Source organism: Puma concolor, chromosome A1, assembly GCF_028749965.1.
Source record: "Puma concolor isolate L17-30 chromosome A1, mPumCon1.1.hap2, whole genome shotgun sequence".
Lineage (NCBI taxonomy): Eukaryota > Metazoa > Chordata > Mammalia > Carnivora > Felidae > Puma > Puma concolor.
Window position 1 is genome coordinate 225,827,548 of NC_141667.1, and position 20,468 is coordinate 225,848,015.

At 36.2% G+C, this 20,468-nt stretch overlaps 1 protein-coding gene across 6 annotated transcripts in view; it reads left to right on the forward strand.

Annotated features, from left to right (window-relative positions):
• TRPC4 (transient receptor potential cation channel subfamily C member 4) overlaps positions 1–20,468 on the forward strand; it is a 209,693-nt gene that overhangs the window by 80,242 nt on the left and 108,983 nt on the right. For 5 of the 6 annotated variants that reach the window (XM_086713221.1, XM_086713218.1, XM_086713205.1 and 2 more), the window contains one exon: positions 11,239–11,757. In XM_086713221.1, coding sequence (XP_086569347.1) covers positions 11,239–11,757 — 519 coding nt within the window. Of the gene's footprint in view, positions 1–11,238; positions 11,758–20,468 lie in introns of those variants that run through there. The other variant, XM_086713238.1, reaches the window with a different exon arrangement.

Here is a 20,468-nt window from a genome sequence, read left to right on the forward strand (position 1 = left end):
TTGGTGTATTTATTTCTTATTTAAAATACAAAAGTAGAGGTTCCTGGCTGGCTGAGTTGGTAGAGCATGCAACTCTTGATCTCAAGGCTGTGAGTTCAAGCCCCACGATAGGAGTAGAGCCTACTTAAAATTAATTAATTAATTAAATAACATTAGAATTTTTTCAAAAAATAAAAGAACTGAAACCAAGAAAATAAACACGTATAAAATAATAGGAAGGCAAAACTAATACTATTATTATTCATGATAATAATATTAATATGATATTATGAACAGGCCAGTTGCACCTAATTCAAAGAGTCCCACACACACATAAACTAAATTAAGGAAGACCGATGTTGTTTATAGGAGACTAAGGAAAATAAAGTGCTATTTTGTTTTTTATTCTCCAACCTCAAATCCTACCCACCAATTCCTAGGTTACAATGAAATAGTTTAAAACTGAATTCCAAACTGTTTTTGGATAGTCTCTTTCTGTCTCTTCTGCTTCAAGTATCTTACTTACTAACTATATTACCAAACCCCAGGCACCATACAAATAGACATTTGAATTAACTCCAGTATTGCAAGACTCATTGCTCAAACTATTTCTTCCTACCTACTGGAGGTGAATCACTTAATATTTGGTTACAATACTTTCTGGAAAAGTTGCTCCTATAAGATATATGAGTGATGTACCTTCTGAATTCTAGTATAACAACATGCGTCTTTTATCCAAACAGGAGAGTGATGATAACTTGGCTGGATGCGGTGTTCTTGAGTCACAATCTTTTACCAAAAATTATGTAATCGATACAATGATATGTCTTGTAGATTTTATTTTTTTAATGTGTAGTTATTTTTGAGAGAGAGAGAGAGAGAGAGAGAGAGAGAGAGAGAGAGAACAAGTTGAAGGGCAGAGAGAGGAGGAGACACAGAATCTGAAGCAGGCTCCACGCTCTGAGCTGTCAGCACAGAGTCCGGTGCGGGGCTCGAACTCACAAACTGTGAGATCATGACCTGAGCTGAAGTTGGTCACTTAACGGACAGAGCAACCCAGGAGCCCCTTGCAGATTTTAATAAGAAAAGATAAGAAGTTTGATATTAGTTGAATCTCCATTGTCACCTACTCATTTTTATAGACCGGTCATTTTACATTCTTTCTCTTAAAAAAAAAACAAAAAAACAAAAAAACTTGGAAGTCTGAGATATCAGCAGGATGTGTCTAATTGTGTGTCATTGTTTTCATTTTTTCAACCAAAGACCTGATGAGCCCTCTCAGTGTCCAGACTCAACATTTCCTTAGAATAGGAAAATTTCCCTTGATATTTGTGCTCATTTTTGGTCATTTTTTTCTCTATCTGTTCCCTCTTTTCCCCTTAAATATCATTTACTTACACGTTAAGTCTTCTGGATTTCTCCTCAAATCACCAGGATTTTCCTTCATGAAGTAAACATCTTTGTGTGTATGTATGTGTGCGCACATGCACGTGTGTGTGTCGTGATCTATTTGTTCCACTTGACATTATAGGACATTTGTAACCATATAACATTCTATCTTGAAATTAAGATGAAAAGTGTAATTTTTTTATTTCAAAAATAATGCTTTCTTTCTTTTCTTTCCAAAAAGTCCTTCAAATTCTCTAATTACCTTTCCTTAAAAACAACTCTCTGGTTAGTGCTTTCCAGTTAAAATTCTCATTTGAGCTTTCCAATTCTAATTAAGTCAGACTTGAAGAGCTTCTTAACTTAAAGATGCAATAGATAAAACTCAAGGATATCTGTGAACGAGGAGAGAAAAAAATACATCTTTATTTTTACTAACTTCTAAGTAGAATATATAATTTCCTTCGATTATGAACATAGGCCAAAAAGTTAGTTTTGCTAGAAATTCTTGTGTCTTTGTCAATAGTAGAAATCATATTTTCCACTCATATTACCATTTTAACATATACTTGATATATTTACATGCTGATCATTATTTCAAAATTAGTCTAATTACCTGCCAATAGGTCTTTGTATATAGCGCATTAATAGAAAAGAATATGTGTTACTACATCACATATTAGTTTTTAAATAGATTTTAAATATATTTAAATACTTTTTACTGTATAATATTATGCATTTATGTTTAGAAGTATTCTTTCTGAATAAGCATCCACAGGATGCTCCATATTTTCAAAGGACTCTGTGGTACACGAAAATTTAAGAAACTTTGATTTAGAACCATATGTATATAATAGTGCCTGATTCCTTTTAAGCTGTTTTTTATAACTGTTTTCTGGATTAAGGTTTCTTTAGATGTCAGATCAAACTATTAATGTCTTTAAATTTTCAGCTGCTCAGAAGTAGTGGAAAGCACAAGAATCTTTGCTCTTATCGATCAGCTGTGAACATACCGATAAATCATTATCTGGTCCTGTGCTGAGACCAGGAGCGAAGGGAGTTATTTTTTCTGCAAAGAATTTTGAATTCTGTTTAGTCTTTCCAGGCAGCAATATGGGCCTAAAATAAAGTTGACTTTGTTTAGATAAGATCGTAACCTAACCATTCATTTGTTCATCCATCCATCTCTTCATTCATTCATTTATTCATTCATTTGACAACTACTTGGTTTGTGTGTGTGTGTGTATGTGTGTGTGAAAACTTCAAATTCTAAATAATTGACATTTAATGAATTTTTAAACATAACTCTAAGTTGAAACTCCCTTCTGTTGATTTGAGTTAGACTGAGCATATGAAAAAGATAAATTTAATATTCATAATCTTGAGTTTTAAAAAATGTAGGTTTTGACACTTTAGATAAAAAATATTGATTCCAAAGGAAGATGAAACTAAAGGATTCAACAAGTTTTTATTGAAGCGCTTTTAAAAAGGCCTCATACATTTTCTATTAAAGTGCCATCAACTGGAATTTTCAAAAATTGACTGAATCATAGAAATTTCATGTTACAGGGGATATTCTTTTTCATATAGCAGAGATATTAAGAAACATTCACAAGATAACTAAGTAAGCATATATCCAATTTAGAACGTGGATATATTTAGTCTTAGTAATTTAGGATACACCAAATAATATTATATAAGTAAATTTCTTTTACTCAATTTATGCAACCCACTTTAATAATGCTTAATTTAAGGGAATAAATACTCTTAAATTGGAATGGATGTTACTCTAGGATAAATTTCCGTCCTAGAAATGTATATGTCAGTATTAATAGTTCAAAAGTATCTATTTTAGTGACAAAGAGACATATCTATATTTGGGTAGAATATCACACTCTAGATTTTAAACTATATGCCTTGGACTGGTGCTGAATCACTTCAAGGTGAAGAATTTGGATAAATTTGAGAAAAGCAATCCATTTATGAGTTAATAGTTTCCTTATGTATTTGTCACTTTTAATGTTATGTGCCATAAATGATTCGGTAAATAATGTAGCTAATGGTATGGTAAGGATGACCAAAAAGCATTGAACAAATATTCATTCATAAAGCTTAAACAGAAGAAAGGCCAGAGCAATCTTACAGTTATGCAATATAAAAAAAAACATTTACTTGGTTTCAGGAGCCTCTTTTAATTGCCTGCTCTACTTATAGTTGTAGATTACTGGGTCAAATATGCCATTAAGTCACTTGAATTTATATTTTAAAAAATGGTGGGTGCCTGGGTGGCTCAGTTGTTTAAGTGTCCAACAGTCATGATCTCGCGGTTCGTTGAGTTTGAGACCCTCACCGGGCTGTCTGCTGTCAGCCCAGAGCCTCCTTCGGTTCCTCTGTATCCCTTTCTCTACTCCTCCCCTGCTCATCCTCTCTCTCTCTCTCTCTCTCTCTCTTTCTCTCTCTCTCTCTCTTTCTCTCTCTCTCTCTCTTTCTCAAAAACAAACATTTGAAAAACTTTAATTTTTATGTTATGTATTGTTTGTTTATTAGTGATCTGAGTATACATTTTTATGCATATATATTTGCCTGGGTGTAACGCTTTTATGTCTATAGATTTTACTTTAGCCAAAGTAAGTCAAGCATAGTGTGATTTTTCATCTACAGTATTATGCTCATGATATGCACATCTGTCCTTAACTATGCCAAATGGAAAAGTAAAAAAAAAAAATTTTAACTATGTTTCTATCAAAATCATTTTTAGGTAGTAGCTACCTAGCACCTACAGTGACCTATTTATTTATTTTAATGTTGGGAAGTACGCTCTTCACTTGCAACATTAGAACCCCAAGAGGGAAGAGGAAGAGTTGCATCTTGAAGATAATGTATAAAGCAAAGGAGAGAGGTCAGAACCACATAGATTGGTTTGAAAGTGAAGCATGGAAAAGAGGGAGCCAGCCCATTTTCTGGATTTTCTAAGGGTTTCTGAGATCCAATGCCTTATATTTTAGACTTTCTAAAATTTCTGAGTATTTAATTCATAGCAAAGTTGAACCAACTGATACATGTCCAAGCTGCAAGAGCAAAACACTGAAGGGCCTCTTTTACCTTTCACTGTTTCTCACCTTCTGTGGTCGGTTCCTTTGCCATCTGCACTTGATTCATTTGCTCAATGGAAAGCTCAGACATCTGATTCTATGACACCACCCTTTGCAAACGGTATCATGGCATAGAGCACATACTATCTGTCAGGCATTTTGCTAAGTTAGAAAAAAAGAATAGTAGCCCAAATATTCTAACATTTCTAAAAGAACTACTTATTCTACATTTTTCAGCTTCCAGTGTATTTGCTACTTGTTAAGGAATGTAAAATGTTGCAGAACACTAAATTCTTGTTAATACTGAATGAGAGTTACCAAATAATTCTTATGTTTATAGCATATTTTCACAGATAATAGTTTATTATAACTCTACTGGTCCATTATAGAGAATGTAAGACAGAAACACTACCCTGAGATTTTGGCAAATACTTGGAAAATTTTCAGACTAGGGGCACCTGTTGGCTCAATCAGTTAAGCGACCAACTTCGGCTCAGGTCATGATCTCATGGTTCGTGAGTTCGAGCCCCGCATTGGGCTCTGTGCTGACAGCTCAGAGCCTGGAGCCTGCTTCGGGTTCTGTGTCTCCCTCTCTCACTGCCCCTCCCCCACTCATGCTCTGTCTCTCTCTCTCTCTCTCTCTCTCTCTCTCCCTGTCCAAAATAAAAACACTTTTAAAAAGTTTCACAAAAAGAAAATTTTCAGAACAATGAAAATTTGTGAGTATCTGAAGTGATGTTGCAAACACTCGTTTCTTATTATTCTGAGTATTCCACATGTTAGCTATTATGGTGGTGGATTTATAATGAATTAGTAAACATTTTTCAGTTTGTTGAGAGACATGGCAATGTGGCAAGTGTGACAGTCATCTTTTTGAGGGTGTGGACTGTTTCAGCTTCGTTTCCTAATTTCTCAGAGCCTAATACAGCGCCAGACAACACAGTCAATAAATATTTGTTGATTGATGTATGAGTGAATTATTGAATCCCAGTAGTTATAAGCCATGGTGACATTTTAAGAAAGGGAATTGTCCGAGAGATTAATATTTTGGAAAATGTATCTTTGCCATAGTGGAGGGGAAGACTTGAAGGTCATCAAAACCTGTATTTTCTTGTTATTTAGTATAGTTTGTATTTTATATTAATACCTTTTAGAAAACCTTTGTGTCCCTCTTTTGCTTCACTAAGGCTTCTGGTCTATTAGCTGGTTAAGCATAAACCCTTTTGCTCCATACCTTCCTTTCTCTCCATCAGTCTCTCTCGGTTTTTTTTTCCTTTTAAGAACATCTAAACGTGTACATTTTCCTAACTTTGTATTGATCTTTGATGAACTGTTACATACATTTAATGCCCACCGTTCATCCTTTTCTATGTACCCCATCATCTCATCCGATAGTAGATTCCTCAGGAAGGACACTGTGAGCCTAGCATTTCCTAAATTCTTGCATTTGTATAGCTGTCTTTTCCAAAAGAACTCAGATGAACTGAATAACTTCCCAGGAAAATACAGTTTATACAAACTGACCCCATTACTGATAGAAAAGCCAAGCTAATTGGTATGCAATAAATAGGAAACGATATCGAGTAACTATCCCATAAAAGAAGAGCATTCTTGATGGGTTTCACAGGACAGTTTTGAACGTTCAAATATCAGATGATTTCAGTGCTACTTATTTTTCCCCCACGGTGTGGAAAACGGATCAATCACATCTTGGATTCTTCAAGAAGCAGATAAAATTAGATGATTGCAAAAGATTTATTGGAAAATGACATTCTGAAAGTAAAAGGGGAGGAAGCAGGATTGAGAAAGGGAGGCTATTAGACCATGATGCAGAACTGACCAAAATCCCTGCCAGTGTAAAGGGGAGCTCAGAGGAAACTTATCTACTCGAGGTCTCCCAGGTTGTGTGGAAAGAGCTCGGCTCTTGTCTAGCTTACTTGTGCAGTCATTGTCCTGGGCTCCGAAACTGAGGAGGACCTGAAGGGGTGGACAGCTGGGGCCTGTTAACAGACCACACTTTTTACGGGCAGGCAGTAAATCCTCTCGAAGAAAGGTCTGAGTGGCACATCTCCCTGTCTCCCAAAGGAAGAGAGAACTCATATGCTTTTTTATGAAGCAAGCACAGTATTCAAACAGAAGTTTGTTGAAGACAGCATAGTAAAGATTATAAATCAATCTCACTTCTGAACATGGACACAAAAAATGTAAATAAAAATTTTAGTCTTACTAAAAATATTACACATTTGACCAAATGGGATTTATTTCAGGAAAGCAGAATGTTTCAATGTAAAGAAATTCATTCATTTAATTTACCATATTTTTAGGAGTAAGGGGAACAATTATATAATCATCTCCATATAGGTGGAAAAGGCCTTAGGCAAATTCAACACCCATCCTTGATAATAAATAATAAATAAAAGAATTCAAAATGATTTCTTGACATAAGGAATGGAATAAACAAATAGGGAGATATATAGACTTATAGGTGGATAATTGGCAATACCCGGTATAATTTGTGATAGGAAAATTGCTATAACTGCTTAAGAAAACTATTTGACCCAGAAATTACATTCCTAGATATGTATTAGCAGACACGGACAAAAAATGTGCATAGGAGCAATATTCCTGGCCACAAATAGAAACTGGAAATCACACAAATGTTATCAAGAAGAGAATGTTAAATAAATTGTCCTATCTTCATAAATGAAAACATTATGCAGACTTGAAATTACAAAAATGATTACTAACAATATTGATGTATTTCAAAGAGCTGATGTTGCACAAAGAAAGCTAGATGTAAACAGTACATACTTTATGATTCATTTATATAAAGTGAAAAGTATGTACAAGTAATCCATAGTGACAGCAGTTAGATTTGTGATCACAAAATGTAATGGGGGCACCTGGGTGGCTCAGTCAGATAAGCATCTGACTCTTGGTTTCAGCTCAGGTCATAATCTCGCCGTTGGTCTCATGGTTTGTGGGTTCAGGCTCCACGTTAGGCTCTGCTCTGGCAGTGGGGAGTCTGCTTGGGATTGGGATCCTCTTTCTCTGCCCCTCCCCCACTTGTACTTTGTCTCTCAAAATAAATAAATAAATAAATAGATAAATAAACAAACAAATAAATAAATAAATAAATAAATAAATAAATAAAATGACTAGGAGGTGACAGGAGGAAGATTCATGAAGTGCAGTCACTTTTCTGGATTTTTATCTGTGTTGTGTTACACAGGTGCATGCACATTTCAAAAATATATCAAGCATCACATTAACATTTGTGCATTTTAATAAATGTATCTTATACCTCAATAAGTTCAAAACTAATAATTATTGCAATGCATCACAACATGTTAAAAAATAATGGAAGAATCCATGGTCCATAGTGATACGCAATAATAAAAAGGAGGAGGGGAATATTTTTACATACAGAGGAATACGACTTAGTAAATGTAGAAGTGATGATAGGGTAAGAAAACTCCCAATTTTCAAACACCATGGAATCATTGAAGCAGGCATGTAATTACTACTCAAGTAACAGGCAATTTTTTAACAGTGTTTTTGTTTTATTACAACTTTCCTTAATGAATAAGAGAAGCCCAGAGCCTTTCCTTTGGGACATGTATAAACACTGATGTGTGCCTGCCTGGCCAGCTGGTCAGAGGCCCCACACACTCCTACAGTGGGGACATTTAAGATCAAACTGTCCCCGATGGCTAGTGTTCTCTGACCAGCTGGGCATCAAGAAATTAATGGTAAAGACAGCATATAATTTATTGTTGAATTTAGAATACATTTTAGAGTAAGAGGAAACTCTAAGACAATTAAAATGACATAATTAAAAAAAGTTCTTTATGGACCAATAAATTATTATTATATTTGCGGTCTTATAAAACAGTTTCACTCAAAAATTATTTTCAAAGATGAATCCCCTTATAAAAGACAAAATTAAAGATGCCTGTATATTTAGGAAACTAAAATTTCACAATGATTTACTGAATATTAAAACTCATCAACAGAATATTTATTCTTGGTATATTTTCACATATTTTATCAGTTATTTTACTGTATCTCTAATACTAGGACATTTCTTGTAAAATATGAACGCCTTTGGGGTGCCTGGGCACTCAGTCAGGTAAGTGTCCAACTCTTGGTTTTGGCTCAGGTCATGATCTCATGGTGATGGACTCAAGCCCTACATTGGGCACCGCCCATGCTGACAGCACGGAGCCTGCCTGGGAGTCTCTCTCTCTCCCCGTCTCTTTCTGCCCCTCACCTACTTGTGCGCATTCTCTCTCTCTCTAAAAATAAATAAACTTTGAAATATGAATACTTTTTAGTATGGTCATATTTATTTTTTCACAAAATTTCTTGAAATATTTTTCAAAGTTGAATTTTATGGTTAATAAATTAAAATCGTTGACAGCTTTTGGAACCTAGAGAAATCTAGAATGAAATTACATTGAATTCAGAACACACTTCAAGTTGCATCTATCACTTAAATATACATTTAAGGGGCTCCTGGGTGGCTCAGTCGGTTAAGCATCCAACTTAGGCTCAGGTCATTATCTCACTGTTCATGAGTTTGAGCCCCACATTGATCTCTGTGCTGACAGCTCAGAGCCTGGAGCCTGCTTCAGATTCTGTGTCTCCCTCTCTCTGCCCCCTCCCCTGCTTGTGCCCTGTGTCTCTCTCTCTCAAAAATAAATATTTTTTTAAAAACTATAAAAAATATGCATTTAATATAGGAACTTATTTACTTTCATTGTTTTGTTTTCCCTTGTGTCTGCCTTAGAAAAAAAAAGTTTTGGTTAGTAAAAGATCACTTCTTGTTCAGTTCTGAGTAATGACATTTTTCTCTTTGTAATAAATATATAAATTTTTAATTAACTTCATATTTAAGGTGAAAACTGTTCACTTAAAAAGTAATGAAGTATGTATTGACCCTACTTTAATATATAATGCTATCTCAACAGTATTGTTCCTTTGTATTTATAATCACATTTTAAAACTAGTATGTACTATATTTATCAACTGATTGCATACATTTTAAATAACCTTTTAAATAGACAACTACATCTCATTAATTTTTATATGGTGTTTCTTATAAAACAAATAGATATTCTAAAGTTTGTTTAATGTTTATTTATTTTTGAGAGAGAGAGAGAGAGCATGAGCAGCAGAGGGGCAGAGAGAGAGGGAGACACAGAGTGTGAAGCAGGCTCCAGGCCCCCAGCTGTCAGCACACATCAGCACAGAGCCCCACGTGGGGCTCAAACTCATGAACGGTGAGATCATGACCTGAGCTGAAGTCAGATGCTTAACTGACTGAGCCACTCAGGCGCCCCAAAACAAATAGATATTCTAAATGGTCAGATAAATTAGAAGCATACAGGTTTAATTATTCTCATATAAAGAGTATACCTCTGTTTAAAAGTAGTATAATTAAAGTTTCACATGAGTTTTGCTTTTCTCCCCACAGTTGTTTTGCTTTTGATCCTTCTATGGTTTCCTTCATATTTTACAGCATATTTTAGTCATCGTTTTTTCTGCCATGCCTGTTTAACTTATCCTTATATAGCATTTATTTTCATAGATCCTTCCATCACTCTGTGCCCAGAGGAAGAAATGTTAAACCAAAAATTGGAAGGTGGTGTGGTGTAGGGTAATACATAGAGGGTGAGATGTCAGACAGGTGGACCTGGGATCATATAGTAAGTCTTCCTCACTGAGGAATCACATCTATAACATGTGAATGATAAATAGTGAGGGTTAATGTACCTAATGGATGTTGACTAAATCGTGCCTATTCTATTATTTTTGTCACTACCATTCCTAGAGTAAAACCCAAAGGAAATTGCATGTAAACACACTGGTGACCTGATTCATTGGGAACCATTTGCTTCTGGTAAAATGATGATGTTTGCAATGGAGCACCTGTTGCCCTCTGGAAAATATACTATAGAGCGATAGATAAAAACAGAAAGCCTGAGGCTGGCCTTCTTAAGTTCTACTGTAAGCCACCTGTAATCAGAGGCTTGATTTTACGAATTCAGTAGATAAACAAACAATATACAAAGAAAAAAATATTGCAGAACTAAAAGACTTCTGTTGCACAAGAAAAGCTTGGGTTTAAAACAAATCATTAACTATTTTTCAGTGTATTTCTTCATTATTTAGGGAGTCCATACCTCCAGGAAAGGAAAGCAAAGATTGCCAGTCAGGAAATAACTTGGAAGCAAGAAAGTCTTTCATCAAGTAAAGAGTTCCCATAACCCCCTTATTTTAAGATTTCATAAAATGTCATAATTCAGATTAAACAAATATGATAAGAATAATGTGTCATTAGGGGCGCCTGGGTGGCTCAGTCGCTTGAGTGTCCGACTTCGGCTCAGGTCATGATCTCACAGCTCGTGAGTTCGAGCCCCACGTCAGGCTCTGTGCTGACAGCTTAGAGCCTGGAGCCTGCTTCAGATTCTGTGTCTCCCTCTCTCTCTGCACCCAACCGACTCTCATTCTGTCTGGATCTCTCTCAAAGCTAAATAAACGTTAAAAAAAAATTAAAGAAAAAAAAAGAATAATGTGTCGTTATATTGAAAAGTTTTTCTAATTTTCTCTTGTCTTCTGGCAGAAATAGAAAAAATACATCTCTCTCCTGCAAAAAAAAAAGCCTGGCAAAAGATTTATGAACTTTGTTCAGCGTTGCTATAGCGTGCTGTTTGAAATTCACAGGCTTGAACAAATGAATAAATATTCATCACCTCTGCTTTCTTCTTTTTTCTAGGTGCCTCCCATACTCCTTGATAAGCAGTTCTCTGAATTCACTCCAGACATTACACCAATCATTTTGGCAGCCCATACAAATAATTATGAGATAATAAAGCTTTTAGTTCAAAAAGGAGTTTCGGTGCCCAGACCCCACGAGGTCCGCTGTAACTGTGTCGAATGCGTCTCCAGTTCAGATGTGGATAGCCTCCGCCATTCACGCTCAAGACTCAACATCTACAAGGCCTTGGCCAGCCCCTCTCTCATCGCACTGTCAAGTGAAGACCCTTTCCTCACAGCCTTTCAGTTAAGTTGGGAGCTTCAGGAACTGAGTAAGGTGGAGAACGAATTCAAGTCAGAGTATGAAGAGCTGTCCCGACAGTGCAAACAGTTCGCTAAGGACCTACTGGATCAGACAAGGAGCTCCAGAGAACTGGAAATCATTCTTAATTACAGAGATGACAGTAGTCTCATAGAAGAACAAAGCGGAAATGATCTCGCAAGACTAAAATTGGCTATAAAGTACCGGCAAAAAGAGGTGAGTGTTGGCCAGACTTTTTTATCAAAACGCCATAGGACGTAATAACGGTGAAGTAAACAGGTACTCTAAAATTAAGTTTGGGTTTTCGAGCACTTTCTACTTAACCGTAAGTGGATGATATTTGTTGCTCACCAGATTAATAATTATAAAACACATGGAAGAATGGCAAGAAATGGCTTAATAACTGGTGATGGTATTTGGCGTTATATGTTAAAATGTACACATTTACTGTGGTATAATGGGCAAACTAATGAATTTTATACTCCTCTCACTACAAGTTCTGGTTCTGCCATTTATAAGTCTTGTTACTTTAGAGGGTCTTGTTATTTTTCAGATCTCTTTGAGATTGGATTTTCTCATCTGCTTAATGGACTTAACATTTATAATATTTATCTATATTTATTTATATATACCAAATATTTTCCTCAAAGATTTGTAGGAAGTATAAAACGTGGGGATGCGTGTGAAGGCTCTTAGTAAGTTATAAGTATTTAGCAAATTATAAGTACATTATTTATATTAATAAAATACATTATTAGAAGTTATTAAGAAAAGAAAAGCCCTTAGTTCAACAGCAGATGAAAGTACTAAGACTTCTCTTACATCTGGCTTATTTCCTTTATTTGTCAGGAATAAGAGGTTAAAGAAGTTAACAGCAAAAGAGTTATAAATTTCTCATGAAATTTCCATGGAGTGAATATTAAGTAAAGAAACCCCAGATCTATTCTATTCATCACGCAGCATAATTGTTTTTGTTTCTATCACAGAGTTAAATGAGTTCTCAAAAAAACTATTTACTTCTGTCTTCAGAAAATGTTGGTTCTCTGTTCATGCTTGAATTATAGTAATTATCTATTCTAGAAAAATAGTTGGAGAAAACTATATAATGCAAGATGAAAAAGAAAAAGAGGCTTCTGAATAAAAAACGTATTCAATTTCTTTTGAAGTTAGCCCTGATTATCTCACATTAGCCTTGGCTGTTTTATCTACTGCTACTTACTAAATATTTAAGGTTCAAGATACCTGAATTTGCTTCCTCGAGTTTTTCCTGTAGTTCTTTGGCCTGTTGTCATGGGAGCCAGAAACTAATTAAAATGATCTTTTCCCCTATCAATGAAGGAAGTAGCTTCTTTTGTGTGCAGTCCCTCTGATTCCAAAATCACACACGCTAGTTTGAGACATGCCAACAGTATCAGCTAATTTTTTTTTTTTTTTCGGTTCTTGTGTTTAGGACTCAGGGACTTGATATCTTAAAGGAACTAGAATAGATTTAATATACAACTATAAGAAACTGATGAAAAACTTCCCCTGATTAAAGATTTTGAGGTACTAAATACGATACCTAAAAGTAACAACATGTATTAGAACTCATGGTGAGTGGAATGAAATTCCCAGGATGTGAAATCCATGAAATGAAAGAAAGAACACAGTAGCAGCAGCTGGCTGCTTGTTTTTGTTTCTACCCAAAACCTGTTGTGTTTTTGTTCCCTCTGCAGTTAGTGAACCAACTTACCTTTGTTTTATGCCTTCACTGATTTGGTCCTGATATCATAACTGATTTAACTTTGTCTTTAGCCACAATGACTTTTGTGAAAGCACTGGAACAAAATACTCATAGAGTCTTTTACCAGACCCTCATAATTAAATACTACATGACATTTCATCAAATGAAGCTAAGCTGCCCAATTCCTGTCAAAAGGCTGTCCAAGACAAAAAATTTTAATCTGAATTTCTAACATATTAACATCTGAGTATATTTTTAATCACAAATCATTTTTATGCATTCTGTTCATTCATTCATTCATTCATTCATTCATTCGGTCATTAACTCTTTGAACATATTTTTTAACGTTTCTTTATTTTGAGAGAGAGAAAGAGCATTCACATGCATATGCATGAGCCAGGGAGGGGCAGAGAGAGAGGGAGAGAGAGAATCCCAAGCAGGCTTTATGCTATAAGCACAGAGCCTGAAGCGGGGCCAATCTCATGAACCAGATCATGACCTGTGACCTTAGCCAAAATTAAGAGTTGGACGCTTAATGGACTGAGACACCCAGGTACCCCTGGATTTTTATAGAACACACGGCAGGCAATGCTCAGGGCACTTGGGACTCCATTGTGATGTGGTTGTGCCCTAGAGCTTATAGCCTATTACAGGGAGACAATAAAATGTTCAATATATACTGTTCTCAGTTTTGTTTCTGCACCACTAAAAATGTTCATTCCTAGTAAACATGTTTGTTGTTTTTTTGCCTAGGCTCTTTTGTATATTTCAGAAATACACAACACATGCTTAACTTCAAAGCCTATTAAACAAAAAGTGACAAATTAAGTCCTTAGAGATGTCAGAAGCAAAGCTATAGAAAGAGTTTGATGATTTCTTAAGACTTCTTTCAAGATGTTTATACCTTTTGCTAATATGAAGTTGTGGAATTGGAGGCTGATCAACCCTAATGATACAACAGGATGAAGGGCGGCTAAAAACTCATAACATGTGACAAGAAAATAAGAATTAGTAATATCTTTTAAAAGATACATTTTTAAAAGACCGCATTTGCATTTTCTCTTTTCCTCTTTCCAAATTACAATGGAGAAAAAAATTAAAACAAAATTCTTACAGAGTTGTTCTAGACTATCTTTCATTCAGTTTCAAAGAGCACATTTCCCTTGGATTGAACAGTTTTTCCAAAGCAAAGTAACACTGGATGACTAATAGCATTATAAAATCAAGAATAAGGTTTTACTTTCATATAAACTCTTTGAAATCATAGGTTGTATTTTATGAAACATATTCCTTAATTATTCATAAATCATTGACTTCAGAAGATTTGATGTAAGGTGTTCTGTTAAGATCGTGTATCTTAAATGAAACTGTGCTTTGGCATAAGTGTCTTGCCTTGTGTCTTTTCATCACAAGTTTTCCTAGTTTTAGTCTAAAGACATTCGAGGTTTGTCTTTGGTCTGTCTCTTACGATTTTGGAATGCCTTCTTATTAATCTTCACATGGCTAAGTTCTACTCACTTTTTCAAGCTCATCTCAGGTCCTCCCTCCCACAGGGAGATTCCTTGAAGCAATCCCCCTCCATAGAATGTCTTGGATAAATGCCCTCATTCCACACATTCTATTTTGCATTGCATTTTTACCCTGATCAACCCTGATCATTTCTCTCTTCTCCTCCAGGTGTGAGTGCCAGGAACACATTTATCTTATTTACTAGTCATACTTCAGTTCTGACAGATAGAAGGTGTTCAAAATGAATGCACCTGAATGAAGTTTCAGAATCTCTTAATTCTGGAAGGTTCCCTGCATATTTCTTTGTCTGACTAAATTGCATTGTTACCTAATTACCTAATAACAGCCTTCTTATGAATTCAAATACTGAAACAATTCATGTTGCTGGGACTTGATTGCAGACTTGTTCTGGTATTTCTGTAATATCATCCAAAAAGAAAGGCCTGCGTTAATTGCATATCACGGATATTTTTATAGGCATAGAGAGGATTTTATTGTTTCTATGAATACTGGAGTAATGATGCTATAATTGTATTGACCATATACTAGTAGAATAAACATAATCTAGTGGCCAGCAATTCAAAATCAATATATGTTAAGAACTGGGTTAAGTTGTGTCGGCCAAGAAAAGAGGCAGAACTGAAATAAAATAAAAGGATTGATTTGAGGTCTCAGAATTGCAACCTGGGGAGCACAGATTTGAGTAACAACCCAAATTGCTTTCTAGGGAACCAGGAAACAAAAGTCAATGGTTTTTAAAGACAGAAAGGAATGCTTGGATAAGTTGTTTGATAGGTGCTGATGGCAGAGAACTAATCTTGACTAAACATAATTGGTTGCTATGGCCATCACTAAGCAAAAGTCCATTATGATAGCAAGTTGCAGATTTCCCCTGCAGAGTCCTTGGAACATTTGCGCTTTGGCCCAGTTCAAAAGTTAACAGTTCTACCCTTGTGAGTACATGCATAAAGCCTACCTCTTTAATGGCCTCCCAGGTCCCTTTTAAAACCTCTTGACCGGGGCGCCTGGGTGGCGCAGTCGGTTAAGCGTCCGACTTCAGCCAGGTCACGATCTCGCGGTCCGTGAGTTCGAGCCCCGCGTCGGGCTCTGGGCTGATGGCTCAGAACCTGGAGCCTGTTTCCGATTCTGTGTCTCCCTCTCTCTCTCTGCCCCTCCCCCGTTCATGCTCTGTCTCTCTCTGTCCCAAAAATAAATAAACGTTGAAAAAAAAAAAAAAATTTAAAAAAAAAAAAAAAAACCTCTTGACCTAAGTGACTCTATTTCATTTCACCTTTTACAGTTGTTAACATGGTTTATTACACTGAAACCTCCAAAACAAACCTATAAAGTATGATTTTTTTTTTCCTGGAATTTGAGTGTTGAATGATGTGCATTGTTAACACTGTTAAATGTTGGGGTCTGAGGGGCGCCTGGGTGGCGCAGTCGGTTAAGCGTCCGACTTCAGCCAGGTCACGATCTCGCGGTCCGTGGGTTCGAGCCCCGCGTCGGGCTCTGGGCTGATGGCTCAGAGCCTGGAGCCTGTTTCCGATTCTGTGTCTCCCTCTCTCTCTGCCCCTCCCCCGTTCATGCTGTGTCTCTCTCTGTCCCAAAAATAAATAAACGTTGAAAAAAAAAAATTAAAAAAAAAAAAAAAATGTTGGGGTCTGGGTGCAAATCCAGGTCTTAACTATGCAAGCCACTCTAACCATCACACACCATTGCCTTCACCTAGACGTCATCCCCATGAACATGGGGTAAATCTGATCAAAGTGGAGGTCCTAGCCTAGTTCAGTTGAGCACATGAGTTTATTTCATGACTCAGCTTCTTCATAATTTAGCCAAGCATTTCAACATTAAGATTTTTTTTAATTTTTGCATTGTGATAAAGCACTTGATTTCTTCAAAGAGGGCAGAAATCCTTTTCCTATCTTCCTTAACCCACTTTTTTTTTTCCTTCAAAAAATAACCTCTTTAGTCTCACTCTGAGGAAAAAGCGGGGAAAGTCCCCTTCACTGGGACTAGAAGCCAGAACCCCATTCCAATGTGACTTATCAAAATGAATAGTGTCAAAGGAAGCTGGAAAAAAACAGAGCCAAGCATCCACCTCCTTGGAACAGATTCTCTTCCTGTGTATTAGATAAAGGCGAGCATGATTGAAGACATGTCTTCAACAAGGAACTAGTCTCTTGGTTCCTGGTATGATTTTTGCAGATACAGAATTTATGGCAGTTAAAAATCACTTGTATGTTGTCATTGTTCTTTCCTAATATTTGTAAGATGAGTGCATGTGTGTGGAGAGCTTGTTGCATTCCTTACATATTTTCACAGTAAAGACCTTACCTAGTTTCAGTTGCACATGACTGAACACATTGTGAAGTAACTAGTCCAAATTAAAGAAGCCTAGATGATGAATAATAATAGAAAGCAGTGAAATACATTATTTTGTGTGAAAGCATTACAACTCAATCTTTTTATCACTCTCTCAAATTAAAGTGAAAAAAATAATCTGTACATAGTCAACAGCATATTTTTTTTCAACTTAATTTTCCTTTTTGTGAAAGTATGAAACAGCTTTGCAACATTAACTTTAAAGTTTGGTACTAATCTGGGTTCTGTCTTATAAATTAACTAATAGAGTTGCTAAAGAGTCAGGAGAAAAATCAACACTTCAACAGTCCTTCTTATCTTTTGTTTATCTTGTCATGGAGCAATGAGAGAAATGTGAAGAGATTCATGTCAATCAGATGCCATCCATAGCATGGTGAACTCAGTTGATTCCAAACATTCCAGAACCAAAGGTCTTTAAAGCCCTCAAGATTTATGATTTTATGTTTCTTGATTTATTCAAAACTGCTTGATGTGGAATCAAGAACCAAACCTACTGTCAGAAAGGAGACCTATGGGGTAGGTTTGGGGACAGGGGAACCACAGAGAATATAGTCCTAACACAACCAGGGGATCCCCTGGGTGGGAGAGAAAGGGATGTGAAGGGGAGGGCATCAAAAGAGGATTGGGCATATAAGAGACTCTTAAATACAGAGAGCAGGGGCGCCTGGGTGGCGCAGTCGGTTAAGCGTCCGACTTCAGCCAGGTCACGATCTCGCGGTCTGGGAGTTCGAGCCCCGCATCGGGCTCTGGGCTGATGGCTCAGAGCTGGAGCGTGTTTCCGATTCTGTGTCTCCCTCTCTCTCTGCCCCTCCCCCGTTCATGCTCTGTCTCTCTCTGTCCCAAAAATAAAATAAACGTTGAAAAAAAAAAAAATTTAAATACAGAGAGCAAACTGAGGGTTGATGGGGGTGAGGGAACAAGGCGGGGACGGGGAAAATGGGTGATGGTTATTGAGGAGGGCACTTGTTGGGATGAGCACTGGGATTTGTATGTAAGTGATGAATCACTGGAATCTACTCCCCAAGCCAAGAACACACTGCATACACTGTATGTTAGCCAACTTGACAATAAATTGTATATATATATATACATATATATACACATATACACGTATATATACGTATATATATATACATATATATACGTATACACACACACACACACACACACACACACATATATATAAAAGAAGAGATTCATGCAAAAAACAAAAACAAAAATAAAAGAAGGTTGGTCAATGGGAGGAGCAGTTAAATAATAAATGGAGCAGAAACAAAGGAAATTTGTATTCTTTAAAAAAATTTTTTTTAATATTTATTTATTTTTGAGAGACAGAGAGACAGAGTATGAGCGGGGGAGGGGCAGAGAGAGAGAGAAAGACACAGAATCCGAAGCAGGCTCCAGGCTCCGAGCTGTCAGCACAGAGCTCAACGCGGGGCTCAAACTCACAAGCCGCGAGATCATGACCTGAGCCAAAACGGACACCCAACTGACTGAGCCACCCAGGCGCCCCAGGAAATTTGTATTCTTAAAACTACCTACAACCAGACTTAACTGTATATCATAAGTTTTGTTTTGTTATTCTATAAACTCTTTAATGGTAAGTTTATAGTGCCAAAAATTTTTTAATTCAAATTTTATTTGAAAAGGAGCAATAAATGTTCAAATTTGGACTAGCTACTGTATGGATTTCATATTAAAAATGAATAAAACATACTACCCATGCCCTCTATCTACCTGAAATCTACAAGAGAAACTCCCTCTGGAGATCCGTAGTCAGATGCCAGTAGTAGTTAAGGAAAAATAGCACTCTAAGTATGTACTTTTTTTTGGAAACTGCCAATCCTCAAGGGTACATCACTGCCCATCTCTGACAAGAAAATCACAGAGAAATCAATGACAATGTTGCTCCCTGGCTTTTGTATCAAAACCTTGGGATGGCACTGGCCAACAATGGCTGTCTCCTACAGCAGATTTGGATGGCTGGCTTGCAGCCATGCAAAGCTTTGCTTTTGCTACAAAGTAGGCAGAGGAGCTGATCACTTATTATTATTATTATTATTATTATTAACAATTGGTTGTTTTTTAATCTTGTGTTTGCCTCCTTTTTCACTCTGGTTCAAGTTTATGGTGTCTAAAATATAGCTTTCATAATTTCCTTGTGCCTGGTAAATTCCACATCAAAGTATGGATGACTTGGAGGGAAAAACACCTCATCCTATAGAGACACTGTCTCATGGACATCAAATAACTACTGGAGGAGAATGGCAAAGAGAGTAGTGCTAGGGAGAAAAATGAGAAGGTACTGCATATGATGCTTTCCTCATAACTGACATTCCCCTACTGAAATAACTTTGAGACTCATTTGTATAAGTAAACTTGAAAATACCTTTGCCACTGTTTGGTTTACTTATGTAACATATACTGATTTATTTGAATTCAATTTGATTTTATTTACCATGTTCCTCTCCTTTTTCTCTGTTCACTGTTTTTGAACTGTTTTGAAAACATTTATGTCCTTCAGATCTCTTTCCAAATACCACTTTCCGTGGGAAGGCTTCCCTTCATCTATTCTCAAGTCAAAATTAATTATTGCTTTCTCTTGTTATGGTAGCTTTATTGTGCATGTTGCTTTGCTTCTTGTTTTCACATTTTATTTCTCCAACTGAACTTGCCTTTAGTTTTACTTCCTCCAGTACAATGCCTACAGCACTAGGAAAGGTGTTTTGTTTCTTGTACTTTGTTTCTGTTTCGTTTTTCAAGATAATGCAAGCCCAGACTTTAGCATACTTCCTGGTATATTTACCCAGGAAAGGGTAGCTACCTATTATTATTAATTATTACTATCACTATCATTGTCACTGTTTTTATCCCCTCATAGGCCCCCAATATGAAAGACCAAACACATACAGGAAAATGCTATGCATCATCCTGTTGTATACTATGCAGCAAAAAGGATAGGCTTCGTCATTAAACATTTTAATATTTGTAACGAATAGTCATCTAAGCTTCGTGGCTCCCATTACATTGTTATATGTCAAAGATAAGTTTATCCTTCTTACAGTCTATCGGTATAGTCAGTACACTGACCCATTTATATTAAACCATACACTCTCATCAAAAATATATAATGTATAAATTTTATTCCAACCCTTAAGGTTGTCCATATTCTAATGCTTCCATTATAGACTTTCAGAAGTAACTCATATTGTATATGGGTTTGATTTGAATTTGTTCTTCCGGCTTGCGTTTTTCAATATATGTTAGGCATTGGAATCACTATCCTGCTGCACCTCAGAATCAGGAA